Here is a 15,254-nt window from a genome sequence, read left to right as displayed (position 1 = left end):
TGTTATAATTACATATAAAGCCGAGCACATGAAGAAGCAAAATAATGCCAACTTTCAATACCAAAACTAAACGTATCTACAGTAATACGTATGTATATATAAATACATACTAGTGATGTTTAAAATAAAGCATCACATCAAATATATCAACAAAAGGAAAATATCTCGTTGATCTATACTTATATAATATTCCAGTGCAGATGAAATTTTTTATATTGAAATTATTATTTTTTAAATCTTGCTTATTTAATTAGAAGAGATTTTTTAAAAGTAAACAACAAAATAAATACTATATTCAATATTGTAATAAAATATTAGATTAATCTGATACATGTAATACTCTTAAAATACTTACTCTTTTTCCCTATTTACTAAATAACAGAATAAATAAATAAATAAATAAATAAAAGAAAGCAAGAAAGCCCGATTCTATCATTCAGCTTAAAGATGGACGACATCATTTGTCCATCCGCCCCATATGTGCTAATTCAACACAAATGAATTGGAGCCCAGCATAGAGGAGACTTACGTTGAAGCTGCCAACAAACATACCACCAATTGAGCAGATATATATATATATATATATATTTATTGGTGTGTGTATGCGCGCGAGCGCGCGTGTGAACTGATACATGATAGTGTTGTGCAAGACCATACCTACATCCCAAAAAAAAAAAAAAAAAAAAAAAAAAAAAAAAAAAAAAAACAGAAAATAGACCATCGCACAGTAATCATTTGTTTCTATGATTCAATAATCATCAAGAAGAAGAAAGATGCAACAGCTTCTTTTTGATGCTCAATGGGAAAATCACGATAGCAAGCTGTTATCAGGCGAAGATTTAAAAACATATACGCAGCAGAAACATCATTATTACAATGATATTTTACGATCTTTTATCTGTCTGAGAGGTAGAGTTCTGCTCAGAAATCATCTTCAGCACTCCGACCAAAGCCCGAAGCCTATCCCACACATTCAGGCTGTAGAGAGCTTCAACCAGAGATTCCTGGAACTCAAATCCATTCTCTGAAATTGGATACTGAACAAACATGAAATGGTGTTAATACACTCCCAAAATTTTGCTCAGTTGTTTGTTATGCCCACAAGACAAACCTGAATGGGCTTGGGTATCTTTGTTCTGATATAAGGCCACCATCTATCTTCAACCACGGACTTCACAAGGCAGCAGGCTCGCAATCCTTCAACTCCAGCAAATCTTCCGAATCCACTGTGTTTTACTCCGCCAAATGGCAATGACTATTGAAAAAAAATAAAATATATGAAAGAAATAAGATCCAATGTTTGGGTGTGGTTGCACAGACTAAAAAGCTAGAAACGAGCTCATTGCAAGGCAGAGATGAACAAAATATATATTTTTGCTCGTTTTGCTCACTTTAGTTTAAGAACCTGACACGTTCCCAATAATAAGAATAAAGAACCCAAATTGCAATAAAAATAGTGCTTAGAAAGCAATTAAAATGAAAAACAATAGTTGCAATTATTAGAAATTTCTAACCACCTGACACATGTAATTCGATGCAAAATCATTAATAGCAACAACTCCACAGTGTATCTGAGAAGCTATATCAACAGCACGTTTTCGGTTGTTAGAAAATACAGCACAGCCAAGACCATAGTTTGAATCGTTTGCAAGCTTGATAACCTCTTCATCTGTATCAAACTTCATAATAGGGATTATAGGCCCAAAAGCCTGCAGAACAATTAGGTTTTGTCCAGTAAGCACGCGATCATATCACAACAGTAAATAGCAACTAAGAAAATATGTAGTCACGGTTACCTCTTCTTGCATCAGTTTCATTGTGTGGTTAGCATTCACTATGACAGTTGGGGGAAAGAATTGATCCACCGCATCTTCCCCCAGGTTTCCAAAGCTTCCTCTGCCTACAATTTCAGCACCTTTCTCCAAGGCATCATTTACTAGACTTTGAAGCTTGTCAGCATGCTCTTGCATACATATAGCACCCATATCATACTTGCCCCCCGATGGAGGGCCCTACAAAGATGATATACATAAAACTTAATATCACTACAGTACTGCAAAAAACACTGCATAGAAAAACTAAAAGGGTACTAAACTAACTCATCAGGAAATCCTTGTACTCAAATGCCACAAAGGTCCAATCTAGATGAAGTAATAAACTAAAAATAAACCTTCCAAATAAAAGGTATCGGGGGTTCAGAGAACATACAGAATAAAGGACTGATCCCTGATTGTAAAACAAAAAAAGTAAATTATTAAAACAAGTGGTTCTTTAAGCAGCAACACCAGCTCCCATACAAAGATGGATTACTGAAGCAGACATGGAGAGTATATGAATAAGGGCAGAATATTCTATTAGCTATATTTAGCATAAGACATAAATACCCCCTAGGTAATTACAATGGTAGTGCATTCCACCTGCTGCTCCTTAGCACATGGTGCGTTAGAACATACCTGAGAATATTTCTTTTGTGATCCCCCTTTAAGATGATGGTTCTTGGGGAGAACCTGAATCTTGGATAGAAAATAATTGAACTTGGTTTATTAAGTGCTTTAGTAAAGATGTCGCTTGATTGGTCTTGAGTAAGAATGTAGTGAATCTTGATCTTACCACGTTGAAGATAATCTCGAAAAAAATGTTGGTCAATCTCAATGTGCCTAGCCCTGACATGAAAAACCGGGTTGATAGTGTCATGTCTGAGATGTTAATACAAAATAGTTTCATCTGTTGGGATTGAGGGACACCAAGCTCCATTTGTAGACAATGAAGCCATATAATGTTATTTGTAGCCACTACCATGACCTTGAAATGGTTTGTTGTTTCTTTACTGTCCATGCAATAAGTGTCTTACCCAACATCGACTAGAACCCTATAGTAGACTTTCGGTTCTCAATATTTCTTGCCCAAGAATAAGCTCACCACGGGTGATGAGAATGCCATAGTCAAGTATAACAAGCAAATAACGGAGGAGCCGTTCAAGTTGTTGGAAGTGATGCATTGTTGTTTTATGTAGGAGTTGGCATATTTGATTCACTGAGAATGAGATATATGGTCGGGTAAGTGTAAGGTATTGTAGAATTCCTGAAACCCTTCAATACTCCGTTGGATTTTCAATGCGAGGTTGAGTGATCGGCAACTCTAGTTTCTTACTTGGAAGAGTGGAGATATGTTTGAATCCCATTATTGTCGTCTCTTGGAGGATGTTGGTAAGGTATGATTTTTGGCTAAAAAACAATGAGTGTGTTGTTCGGGAGACTTCAATACCCAAGAATTTATCTCCCTAAGTTGCTTGATTTGGTAGTGATTAGAGGGTTTGGTGGTTGGTTCACTCATAGTATCCATACAATCTCCTGTTAACAGAATGTTATCTACATAGAGGAGAGGATATTACCTGCGGACTTGCGAAGGATAAGTCGAGATGGATCGGTCTGTCTCACCATGAATTCAAACGGGAGTAAAAATTTTGATATGGTAGTGTACAACTATCTAGGAGATTGTTTTAAGTCATATAGAGCCTTCTTGAGTAAGCACACATGTTGTGGGAATTGCAAATCCGTAAAGCCACTTGGTTGTCTCATGTAGATCTTCTCCTAAAGAGTGCCATGAAGGAAGACATTGGACACATCAAACTGTAGGATAGGCCATTGATTATTGAAAGCTACTGTTAAAAGAGTTTTGAGAGTAGGCATTTTCGCCACTGGGCTAAAGGTTTCATAATAGTTTATATTGTACTCTTGATTGAATCCTAATGCTACTAGCCTTATTTTATAGTGTGTCACTGAGCCGTCTGAATGATATTTGGTGCAATATGTCCATCAACAACCCAAAATTGGTGTTCGATAGAGGGGAGACAAGTGCTCATGTGCCTTGAGCTTGGAGTGCATGGAAGTCAGCACTTATTGCTTTTCTCCGGTGTTCATGTTTTTACCGCTTGCAAGTAGGATATGGGAGGTATTGGTGGAATATGATGCAGTAGACTGAAACGTTGAATGGGTTTTAGAGTACTTGTTTTGGTGGTAGTTATCATGGGATGGAGTTGCGTGAAGGTGGACACAGTAGGTACTTGTTCGACATGGTGAGTCTGGTTGTAGGGATGCAACAATCAAACATGCAAGTATCCGTCTATGGAGGACCTGCGGACAAATTAGTTGCAGGTATGTGCTGTTGTGTGTTTGCCGCAACACCCTGTGTGATGTGCGATTCGTGAGAGAAGTGGGTTGGAAGAGGAGACCTTAGATTATTCAAGGAGGTAGGTATGAGTAGTGGGTTTAGTGAAGAACTGATTTGAGGTGAGATTGGGGAAGGGTCTTAACTATGTCGAAAGGTGGTTTCATGAAAAACTACATGACAAGAGATGATAATTTTGGATGTGTTAGGATCATAGCGCATGAAGCCTTTGTGGTTTGGAGGATAACTGAGAAATATAGATGGTGTGGAGCGGGAGGCTAGTTTGAGCGATGTCATTGGTTCCAACCATGGGAAGCATAGACAACCAAACACATTTAAATGAGCGTATGTATGAGGATTCTTGTATAGGATTTCATAAGGAGAAAGCCATTTAGTGATCTTGGAGGGCATACAGTTGATAAGATACATAGCGGTCAGAAGTGCTTCAAGCCAAATATTGAGTGGAAGAGATGCATCATATAATAAGGTTCGGGTAGTCTCGATTAAGTGGTGGTGTTTACGTTCGGCCACTCCATTTTGCTGAGTATATGGGCACGAGAATTAGAGTATAATTCCTCATTGATGAAAGGCTTAGTTTGAGCTCATAGTTGGCATATCTAGCTCCATTATCAGATCCGAAAATTTTAATGGTAGCATTAAATTGATTCTTAAGCATTTGTAGGAATTGCAAGCATATTTGGGGAATTTTTGAATTTTTATGGAGTGGATATAACCAACAGAACTTAGAGCACTCATCAATAAAAATCAAATAATAACGATAATTTTGATTTGATAATATTGGGGATGGATCCCATACATCGGAATGTATAAGTTAGAAAAAAACAAATTTGAAGAGCTTGATGGAAAGGATTGTCTATGACTCTCACTACATTTGCAACTATTACACAAAGAAAAATAAGAAGATATTCCAAGTGCCGCTTGAGAGTAGGATAAATGATATAGAGTATCCAAATGAGGGTGTCCAAGCCTTTTGTGCCACAATGTAAACATCTGGGTGGATGTAGACAAAGCTTAATGAGTGATTGAAGTAGATGGATGGCATTATGAAGTAGGGATGGAGTAAAGCCCTTTTGAGCTATGACCATGAAGTAGGATTTCGTGAGTGTATGGATTAAAGATAAGAGAACAAAATTTATCAAATAGAATGGCAACATTATTATCTTCAACGAGCTTATGAACGGAAAGTAAATTGTGGGAGAGGGATGGTACATGTCATATGGAAGGAAGACGAAGAATGCAGGGTTGTGTAGGAAGAATATCATCACCTGTGAGTTTCACCTCTATTGGTTGACCATTTCCCACAACGTGTTTAGATCCTTCAGCTTGTGTGGCTAGTTGATTTTGGTTGAGGTCTGTCATGAGGAGAGTTGTAGCTCCAAAATCTAGAACCCATGATGATTCAGCTTGCAATGCCTTGTTGGTAGGTGTGTATTCAAGATTCGAACGATGCTAGCAGTGCATAACTGAGTGACCAAATTTGTTGCATATTTGACACACAACTGGAGAACGGTGTGAAGTGCGGCCTGGTTTAGATCTTGTAGAAGTAGAGGGTTGATTTCTTCCACGACCATGGGATGAGTTGTTTGAGCATCCTCGGTAAGCATTCATAGCAAATTGTGGGTTAGCTGAAGACCCTAGTTTGTTTTAATTCGCTGCTTGATTGATTTCCTCACTGCACAGCAACACATAGAAGTCATCTAGCTCTATTGGTTGTAGTTGTGTACGGATTGTTGTCTGAATGCTTGGTAGTTTGATGGTTAGACCATTTAAAGTGTATAGGATGATATCCTCATGAGATCTAGATATCCTCCTGCAGCTGAGATGTTATCCACAAGGGTTCCTATGGTAGAGAGATATTGCTCATGGATTGGGTATTCATTAAAACGTTATGAAGCTCATTTTTGAGCTGGATGAGCCTAGATCTATTTGTTGGTTGGAGAAGCTTGGCTGAGGTAATCCAAATTTCAGCGGTGGACTGGTGGATAGGTGAAGCACATGAAAACTTAAATAAATGATTTTGTGTTCTTCATAAGTCATATCAAACAACGACCATAGAATGCAATTTCATTAGCTTCTAATAAATTTAATAATGCAGGAGCAATATGATTTCCAAGAAAATTACAACACAAATTAATAACATTTCCTGGCCATGAAAGATACCATTTGCAGCTGCCAAGCAGTGTTGGTTTAAAATTAGGGGCATTTACATACATACCACCCAATTCTTATGTATTTATAAATATAACACCGAAATTTTGCTTTTTACATTCCCACCACCCAAATCTTTTATCACATAATAAATACCACTATTTTTACATTTAAAAAGTGAAATATATCTTTTTGTGCACAGGTAAGCTCATATGTAAAAGTTAAAGTTTAAGTGTCGGATATGTAAATACATAAGAATTGAGCAGCATGCACGTAAATCTTCCTTATCAAGTTGAATGAAGACTACATCCAAGAGGTAAGCATGTAAGGAATGCATATCACGTAATAACCAATATTTGTGATGGAGGGCTCAAACATGACACCCTGCTCACAACAAAACCACAAAGGGTTCCACAACTAGAAAATACTAAAAAGTACATTAGAGACATAAAGAAAAACCTAAAAATGCAGAAATACATAGTATCAGGTGGCTAGAGAGCAACAATTTGGTTTTGCCTCTGCCTTACCCAATTTGGTTTTGTCTCTGCCTCTAGTTCTTGGAAAGAAGCAAGCATGATTGTCATTGCTATGATTGTCATTGCTAGTAGTAACCAATGTATCATTCAATATGTTCCCGAGCTGGAGTCGGCCTCCATTCTTCTTCTTCCTCCTGTACTAGACCTGTCATTCCTCTTTTGAAGATTAGCTCACCTAATCTTGGTCTAAAGTGTGTTGGGGATGTGCAGATTGTTGGACATTAAAAGCAATTACATGTTGTACCGGTTGATCTATTATTGGATCAAAGAAACACACTTGTGTGTCTTGGCATGTGAGTGAGTCTTCAATAACAATAAGTGGTATGAGCACAACTGGATCTGTAGCTGTAGTATGTTGTTCTTCTTCAGGAACTGCGGTGTTGGGAAGAGAATCGGATTGCATCTTCTCAACAAGGATAGTAGGTGACTGTTCTTTAGGAATATTTGGCCTTAGATGAGGATGCAAACGATAGCAAATGGTAGAGTTGTGGCCAAACATACTACGATGAGAGCAATAAGAAAGATGTGGTTCCATTTCAACCTTTTGACAATACCCGTTGTGCATAATGTCAATCCATATCTCATCCGGAGCTGGTTGAGTGATATCTCTCTCAACTAACACACAAGCCACATAGGGTCTAGTGACAACAAGCGTAGAACTATCCTTATTGAGAGGCTTACTGTAAGCAGTTGCTAAAGAGTAGAGGATTTCCATGTTGAACAGATGTAATTTTAACCCCGAAAACTTTATCCAAACAGGAATGATAGGGGACTCCGCTTTTGGATCAAAACCGACAGTCCACTTCAGAATTTTCATAAAACGATTGTCAATCTTGATGGCTTTTCGAGAGAAAATGCGAGTATAATCAACATCATGAGATAGCTGAATAAGTATATGTCTACCGTCAAGTAGGCCAATGTTTCAACTGCCCAATAGTTTCATAGTATCAAACTCCTTTCTAATGATCTCCAGTTTTGGGTGACCATAAAGAAATTTCCCCACTAGAGAGAAATGCTAAGAGAACGCAAGAATACCAGTTTCAACCTCTGTGAGAATAAGTGCAGACTTCCTATTTTTTTTCCAAGCTTTTTAATAAAAGTGTGATCACCTCCACCTTCAAGAGTCTCATGAAAAGATTCTGGAACATTGCAGGACTTACCGATAGCAAAACCAGGCGCTGAACCTGGAGGAGGGGCATGAGCAGGAAAGTCGTCGACAAGAGCATTTGCATAGGAACGGAGCGTCGAGGCCATCTCCCTCACAAGAGAAGAGAGAAATAATCTGGCGAGCAGGAAGCGAGCAGATAGGCGAAAACCTTATGTCGGGCAGGAAGCGAGCAGAAGGCGCGCCCTTCTGCGAATAGGAAACCGCAGACAGGGAACGCAGATGAAACCGGAGCTCGAAAAGGGAAACAACGCCGAAGCCCTTCGTCGAAGACGATGAATGCTGAGCCCTTCGTCGTCATCATCAATTGCGGGATGTTCGTAAGAAACGGAAGCTCGAAAAGGGAAACCGCCGAAGCCCTTCGTCGAAGACGACAAATGCAGAGCCCTTCGTCGTCGTCGTCGAGTGCAGAAAGTTCGTCGTTGAGCACCAGAGAAAAGATTTACAACCGAAGAAACATTGCGCTAAGGCATTGCGGCGGCTCGCCGATTACATGTAATAACCAATATATATATATATATATATTATATATATATATTTATGTAAAATAAATGATAATAATAATAATAATCTCTTTGTTTCGTCTTTAGGAGAAGCATGTTCCTTTCGTAGAAATGGGAGAAGAAATGAGAGTTAGAGCGAGCAAGAACCATGGGAGAACTTGTGTCCTAACCAATCAATAGAAGAAACATCAAGCATCTCTTTGGCTCACGAAGGAAGAAGGCCTCGAAACACTGTGGTAGTCATGTGCGTCAAGGGTAAGGAAGACGACGATGCAGTTTGCGTGTGTAGGAGGCTTCAATATATTGTTTTATGCGAATGAGTAGCGGCTTCTCATAAGAGAGGGGAGCCCGTGACCTAACCAAATGGCCTCAACTGCAACACTAGGAAGAGAAGTGGTGCCCTGTCCAATCGAAGAAAGAAAGAAAATGAGCTCTTGTGCATGCAAGTAGGAGCCAGAGGAAAAAGGATCTCGCGTGTGATGTCGCTGTACTACATAGAAAAGGAGAGGAATTAGTGCACGAGAAGGAGAGACTGAATCATGGAGAGAAAAGTGTTTCAAAATTTATATTATTAATTATTAATTTTTAATAGTAAGGTTAAAATTAAAAAGGATTCAAGCTATAAAAGTTTAAGATTTGGATCGAGAAAAGATTGGGGACAACAAATATAAGTTAGGGTTTTATTTCGAAAAGTACTCTGCATAAATTAAAAATATTTAATATTAATATTAATTTCAATGATTAAACTTAAAGTTTAAGTATTAAAATCTTAATTAAGATAATAAAATACAACAATAAACATAAATACATTAAAACATAATTAAGTAATGTGATAAAAAATTTAGTAATATGAATATTTTATATTTTATAGGTGTTAATTTGAAAGAAGCAATACAAGTTAAGAAGCAAATCGTTGATTGAGATGAGTAATTGTGTTTGTAAATTATAGTAGTATTTGGTTTCCTCTAAATCTGATACCCTATGTTAATTGCTTGGATATATTTTAATTTTAGTTGCTCTTTAAATTGATTTGATCATATTGAATTGTATTCTGATACTTGTATATGTCCATCAAATGCATAGTTCAAGTTATTATATTAGGTATTAAATGTTATGAAATGAAAATAAGAATGAAAGTTACTATTTTGATTGATTGCATGTGTGTTTGGCTATAATGGCGTCCCCCCTTTATGGTACTAGTGAACGAACAATAAGGCATCCATGCACGTAAATGAAAAAGGATACTGATATTAAAGCATTTAAAATTATAAAATTTTACACAGTATTCCTGTGATGGATGCATATTGATTACAAAAATATTGGCATGTAAAGGTATATAGCAAGACAGCGATTATTTGAAATTTCATTAAATAATAATAATAGATGGTGCAACTCTTCACATATTCTTAAAATGAATTACATAAATTTTAATTTTCATGCACATTATCTTCTTTATCATTATATTACTATAGTTTAGGAATATGTGTATTCATTAGCTATGGTTAGCTCACTGTTATTCTAAACAAGCTTTCAAGTTCAATTAAATGATTAAAAAATAAGTAATAAAAGAGAAAATATTTATAAAAGACGCGAATAACCTGTAATGAGATAAAATTTAATTGCATTACTTTAATTTACTTTCTTTAATGGCTCTTTGTTTGTTAAATATTAATAATATAAAATGAATATAAAATATTTTAATTTTTACAGTCTGATCGTTTGTTCTAGCTTGGATTAATTTGATACCCCGGACCACGTTGTGACATATCATTAAAGATGTTCTTTAACCTAGTTTTTTCTTAACCAAAGGAAAGAGGTTAATGGGGCATTCTAGTGGGTTTCAGTCCTAGGAGAACAAAGACTACTACTTATTATTGGTATTATGAAGCATCCGCCAAAAGATTATTGTATGTTTGCTTGCTCTTGCTCACTTCCTATGTTCTTCCATCTCTTTGGTCCATCAATTTGAGATTCAGGAAAAGACACTGACAATATAATTTATTGCATCTATTTGCCATTCTCTTCATTTCACATAAACGAAGATGTGTATGTGCAAATTCGTTCCTAATAGTTTGCCTGATCACAGATTATTGTTTATATCTGTAATTTGTTTTCTAGGCACGGTTGCACCACCAAGGACATTAGTACTCAAAAAATTCAGGATCATATAATAATCACACATTCTATTGAAAAATAAAAAAAATTTGAAAAGAGTTTTATCATATCAAATAATGAAAATAATCAATCATACAAGTAAATTAACCACTTAAAAAAAAAGAAATAGAACAAAGGGAAAGAAAACACCAAATAATAATCTAGCCTCAAGCCTACATAAGGAGATAACCTCATAAAAAATTATATAATTTTAATTGCACCAAATTGCATAAAAATAACGATTATGGTTGCATGAATGAAGGCCGCGGGAATGTGCAACAAAAGCAAAGTAAATAAGATTGTGACTAGCATAAAAACTGAGAGCATATGAATAGGAAATGTACAAAATCTTTTGAGGATTTTGTTTCTTTACATACCTTTATTTCTGAAATTTTTTTTGCCAATTTATCAGTTGATATGGTGTGTTTTGTACCTGGATTGTGTGTTGTTATGCCTTTTGAAGGTATGCAGAAAATATTTTGTGGATGTTAACATTCAGGAAATGAAATTGTTAGCAGAGCTAATTGTAATATTTATACAAGCCTTCTGATGTTACTATGGGAAGAAACTACTTAGTTAGGCACTTGGCTACAACTGAATATTAGAAGAGAAGTGAAATTCAAACTGAATGGAAAGAAATAGTTTTTTCTTGAGATAAGAAGCCAATATCTTCTCTGCTTAGTGCAATAATGATTGGGAAATATTTGAGAAGTGGCAAACTGATATTTTTGGTAAAACTTGAATTATTTAATAAGGATGTGCATGGATTAAAGAATATACAATTATTGCATAGTTTATATTTCTTGAGGAATTGATAGTATTTCCACTTGTAAGAGATTGATTTTGAAATTGATGTGCAGCCAGGAATATTCGCAATATATAGTCTCCTTAAAATGGCCCCCCAAGATATTGCATAAAGTAAAATGTCAATTGCAGAATGCAGCTGTACTTTCTTAAGAAAACTGATGAAATGATAATATTGTACATTAATTACAGAGAGTTGAATAAAGTGACACTTAAAAATAAATATTCACAATTAAGGATCAATGATTTGTTTGATCTGTTAGAAAAGGTTACTGCACTGTCAAGAAAATATTTAAGATCCGAATATCATCAAGTTAGGGTGAAGAAAATAGATATAACTAAAATAGCTTTTAGAATTAGATCCAATAGTTGTGAGTTTTTAGTTATGCAATTAGGTCTAACTAATCCTCTCGTTGTCTTGATGGATTTGATGAATGATAATCAGTTTGTTATTATATTAATTAATGATATTTTAATTTACATTAAAATTAATGATTATCAAGTTAGTCAATTGAGAAAGTTTGGGAGCTAATGAGGAATAATCTGTTGTATGCAAAATTTTTAAAATGTGAACTCTGATTACGGAGCATTGCATTTTTAGGACATAATTAGCGGTCATGGAATTTCGGTAGTTTCTCTGAAAGTAAAAACAGTAGTAAAATAGCATACACCCAAGAATTTCATAGATATAATTAATTTTCTGAGTTTAGTGGGGATACTATAAGAGGTTTGTCATCGTATTTTCACAAATAGTAATGCTGTTGTCCAAGCTGATATAAGGAAATATTAAATTAAATGTACAGAAGAAAGTAAGCATAGTTTCCAAGAATTGGACAAGCATTTGATAACAGCATAAGTGCTAGCCATTCCATCAAGAACTATATTTCAAATTTATATTAATGCATCACTAAAAATATTAAGATGTACTTTAATATAGAACAAAAGAGTAATTATGTATGTGTCTAACAACTGAAGCTTTACGAAAGAAATTATAGGACACATGAACTGGAATTAACAATCATTTTTACACGAAAGATCTAGAGGCGCTATTTGTATAAAATGTGAAATGTTTACTGATTATGAGGTCATTTAGAAAGCAGTTATAACTGAAATGTAATGTATTTAAAATACTGTGGAGTTATTTTGTTTGGTGTAAGAAAATATAGGAGTTTATATTTTTTGTATTTGCTTTGAAAAGAATGAAATAAATGTAAGCGTGGTTGGCTAGCTGTGACGGGTGCCAACAACTGCAGTTGTTGATGACAACAACAGTTGTCGATGAGAAACAATGGCCGCAGGGGACAGTGACACGGATTACAGTTTATAGTATATTTAAAATCATCCAAATTTAACAAAATCGGAATACACAAGCTTTGAACTGTAGGTCCAAATTCACCAAAATTTTATACTGTATTCCATTTTCACCCCACCAAACAGCATAATTTTGAAAACCCTTATATTTGGTTTACTATATACCACAGATTTATTAAACCGAACAATCCATATGTGAGTTTGAAGTACATCTTCATACATAAGAATTAAACTTGAGACAAAGAAAGTGATTTGAGCTAATTAATATTATAACTTAGACGTATAGTACTATCCTATAAAAGTAAATGAGATAGCTAATGATTCAGTCACAAGTTCATAGCTAGTGCAAATTAGATCATTACTAAAAAATAAGTTAATTAAGCAATTGGATGTCTTACAATTAGAGATCAGAAGATTTGACGATACTAAGCATTTGCTTCATATTGTAGTAAAGCCAACATTAAAAGACAAAATTAAAAAGTTGCAAAAGGTTAGCAGTGAATATCAAAAATTGATTGAGCAAATTTAGATATGAAAGACAAAATGTCCAGAGGTAAAAAGGTCATTTAGAAAAAACCACAATTGTAATTGCAAAGTAAGTTGGCTAGTTGTCTTGGTTTAGTAAGCGTTGGCTAATCACCTTGGACGAGCTATCTAGCTTAGCATTCTAACCTAGTTGTCTTTCTGAATCAGCTGGATAGCTCTCGTAACTTGGTCCAGCGATTTAATTATAAATATTTAATTTCTCGATTCTCTTATCTCTGTCACTGAAGCTATGAAAATAATAAGAGAATGATAATTTTTTGTAGTCTAATAATGAAATGCATATTTAACAAAATTATTTGATGATTCCCTCGGTTCATACCATACACTATTTCTCTAAAAATGAGGGGAAGGGCACTCACTAAGGGCCTGTTTGAGACAGTTGCAACATTATGAAGCAGCTGCAAAAGAAACTGTTTTTCAAAAAGCGACGGTGACTATTACAAATTTACTTTATTTTCAAAAAGTCTGACCACAGCTATCTGGCAACCACCGCACTTTAACAGCTTAGGTTGAAAAAACAGCTTTGTACCACAAAAATTTCTAACAGATAACAAAAAAGCAATTCCCGAAACAGAATTGTGGTGGTGGTCTGAAAAACAAATCAGGAAGAAAGCTGTCTCAAACATGCATTAAATCATTCTCATCATAGTTCATTTTTTCCTTCTCATGTCGGTTCTCCAACTCTGTCATCTTGCTATAAGAATGAAGAGCATCTCGAAGAAAACATCATATTTCGAAGGCTGAGCTTCTGGAAGAGTTATTTAGGAAGCAAAGAGGAAATGTGGGTCTAAAAGGAGGAAAAAGATTAGTTCCTACTGCCAGTCCAATTATCAATCTCCCAACCCCTGTGGAAGTTCCTCCTACAATGGATTTGGTGCCCACTGAGGAAGTTTTGGTTTTGGATCCGGCTTCACATAAGGTAAGAGGAATGAGCAGTTTGACTATTCCGGCTCAAATAAAATCAGGGTCAGAAGGTAAGAGAAATAATAAATTTATAAAGATAATTTGTTGAAAATTCTAATGAGTTTGATTTGGTTTTACAATTTAACTCATATTTAGTGAACTTATGGTCAAACGATCGCACGGTCAAACGAACTGCCTAAATGGTTGAGGTGGGTGAATTAAACCTGAATGAGGCATTTGCACTTTAAGAAAGACAAACTGATCCGGCCGAGGATGAACTTGAGTAACCTATTCATGAATAAGTCGCTCTTCCTTCAGCCGAAAAATGCTCATGCAAATCATGGTTGATAACTCGTTTGCTAGGGGTATGTCATCTCCAAGTCTGCTTCACAATGTGTGATTGGTTAAAGCAATTATGGCTGGTTGCCTAACTCTTGTAGGTGTTCCTTAAGGTGAGCAAATTCAAATTGAGAGTCATGTCGTTAGCTTAGAGTCTCCCCAGGTTAGTGAAGCTGAGGATGAGAGGAGAGTTGAAGAGCTCTCCTTAGTTGAATTTTTTGAGTTCGTCCATCACTGCGGATAAAATTGAACTCCAACAGTAACTCTTTGTGCTAATGGGTGAGATGATGGAGTTTAAGAATGTTTGGTGAATTGAAGGACATCATACATGGTTGATAAATAACAAGATTTAAATATTTCAAACTCATTCAGACCAATTCATGATGAGCAACGAGTTAGAGTTGAAGCGGCTGATATGGATTGGTGGGATCACTCTTGAGGCCGCTTTGGATTCTTGTTTTCATTTTATTTTTTTTTTATTTTTATTTTTTTGTAAAAAGAAATGATTGACTATAATGGATTAGGTGGCTTGTTTTATTGACCAATCTTTTAAATAAAAAAAGAAATTTTATTTATTTTTTACCTTGACTCTAATTTGATAGCTTTAATAGCTCTCAAAATTTGAGGACAACTTTCAAAACATGAAACTTCATTTTA

The 15,254-nt window shown here is 35.5% G+C and overlaps 1 protein-coding gene across 2 annotated transcripts in view; it reads right to left on the bottom strand.

The window, feature by feature from the left end:
* Positions 1-580: 580 nt before the first annotated feature.
* LOC110038308 (aldehyde dehydrogenase 22A1) overlaps positions 581-15,254 on the bottom strand; it is a 70,090-nt gene continuing 55,416 nt past the window's right edge. The window contains exons 11-15 of one of the 2 annotated variants that reach the window (XM_020743105.1): positions 1,797-2,012; positions 1,518-1,709; positions 1,112-1,255; positions 876-1,037; positions 581-657 (exon numbers count right to left, since the gene is read on the bottom strand). In XM_020743105.1, the coding sequence (XP_020598764.1) occupies positions 885-1,037; positions 1,112-1,255; positions 1,518-1,709; positions 1,797-2,012 (705 nt within the window). In that variant the 3' untranslated portion in view covers positions 581-657; positions 876-884. Of the gene's footprint in view, positions 658-685; positions 1,038-1,111; positions 1,256-1,517; positions 1,710-1,796; positions 2,013-15,254 lie in introns of those variants that run through there. The other variant, XM_020743104.1, reaches the window with a different exon arrangement.

This window comes from Phalaenopsis equestris, unplaced genomic scaffold (assembly GCF_001263595.1).
Source record: "Phalaenopsis equestris unplaced genomic scaffold, ASM126359v1 Scaffold232430, whole genome shotgun sequence".
Lineage (NCBI taxonomy): Eukaryota > Viridiplantae > Streptophyta > Magnoliopsida > Asparagales > Orchidaceae > Phalaenopsis > Phalaenopsis equestris.
This window is presented reverse-complemented; position numbering and strand designations above follow the sequence as displayed.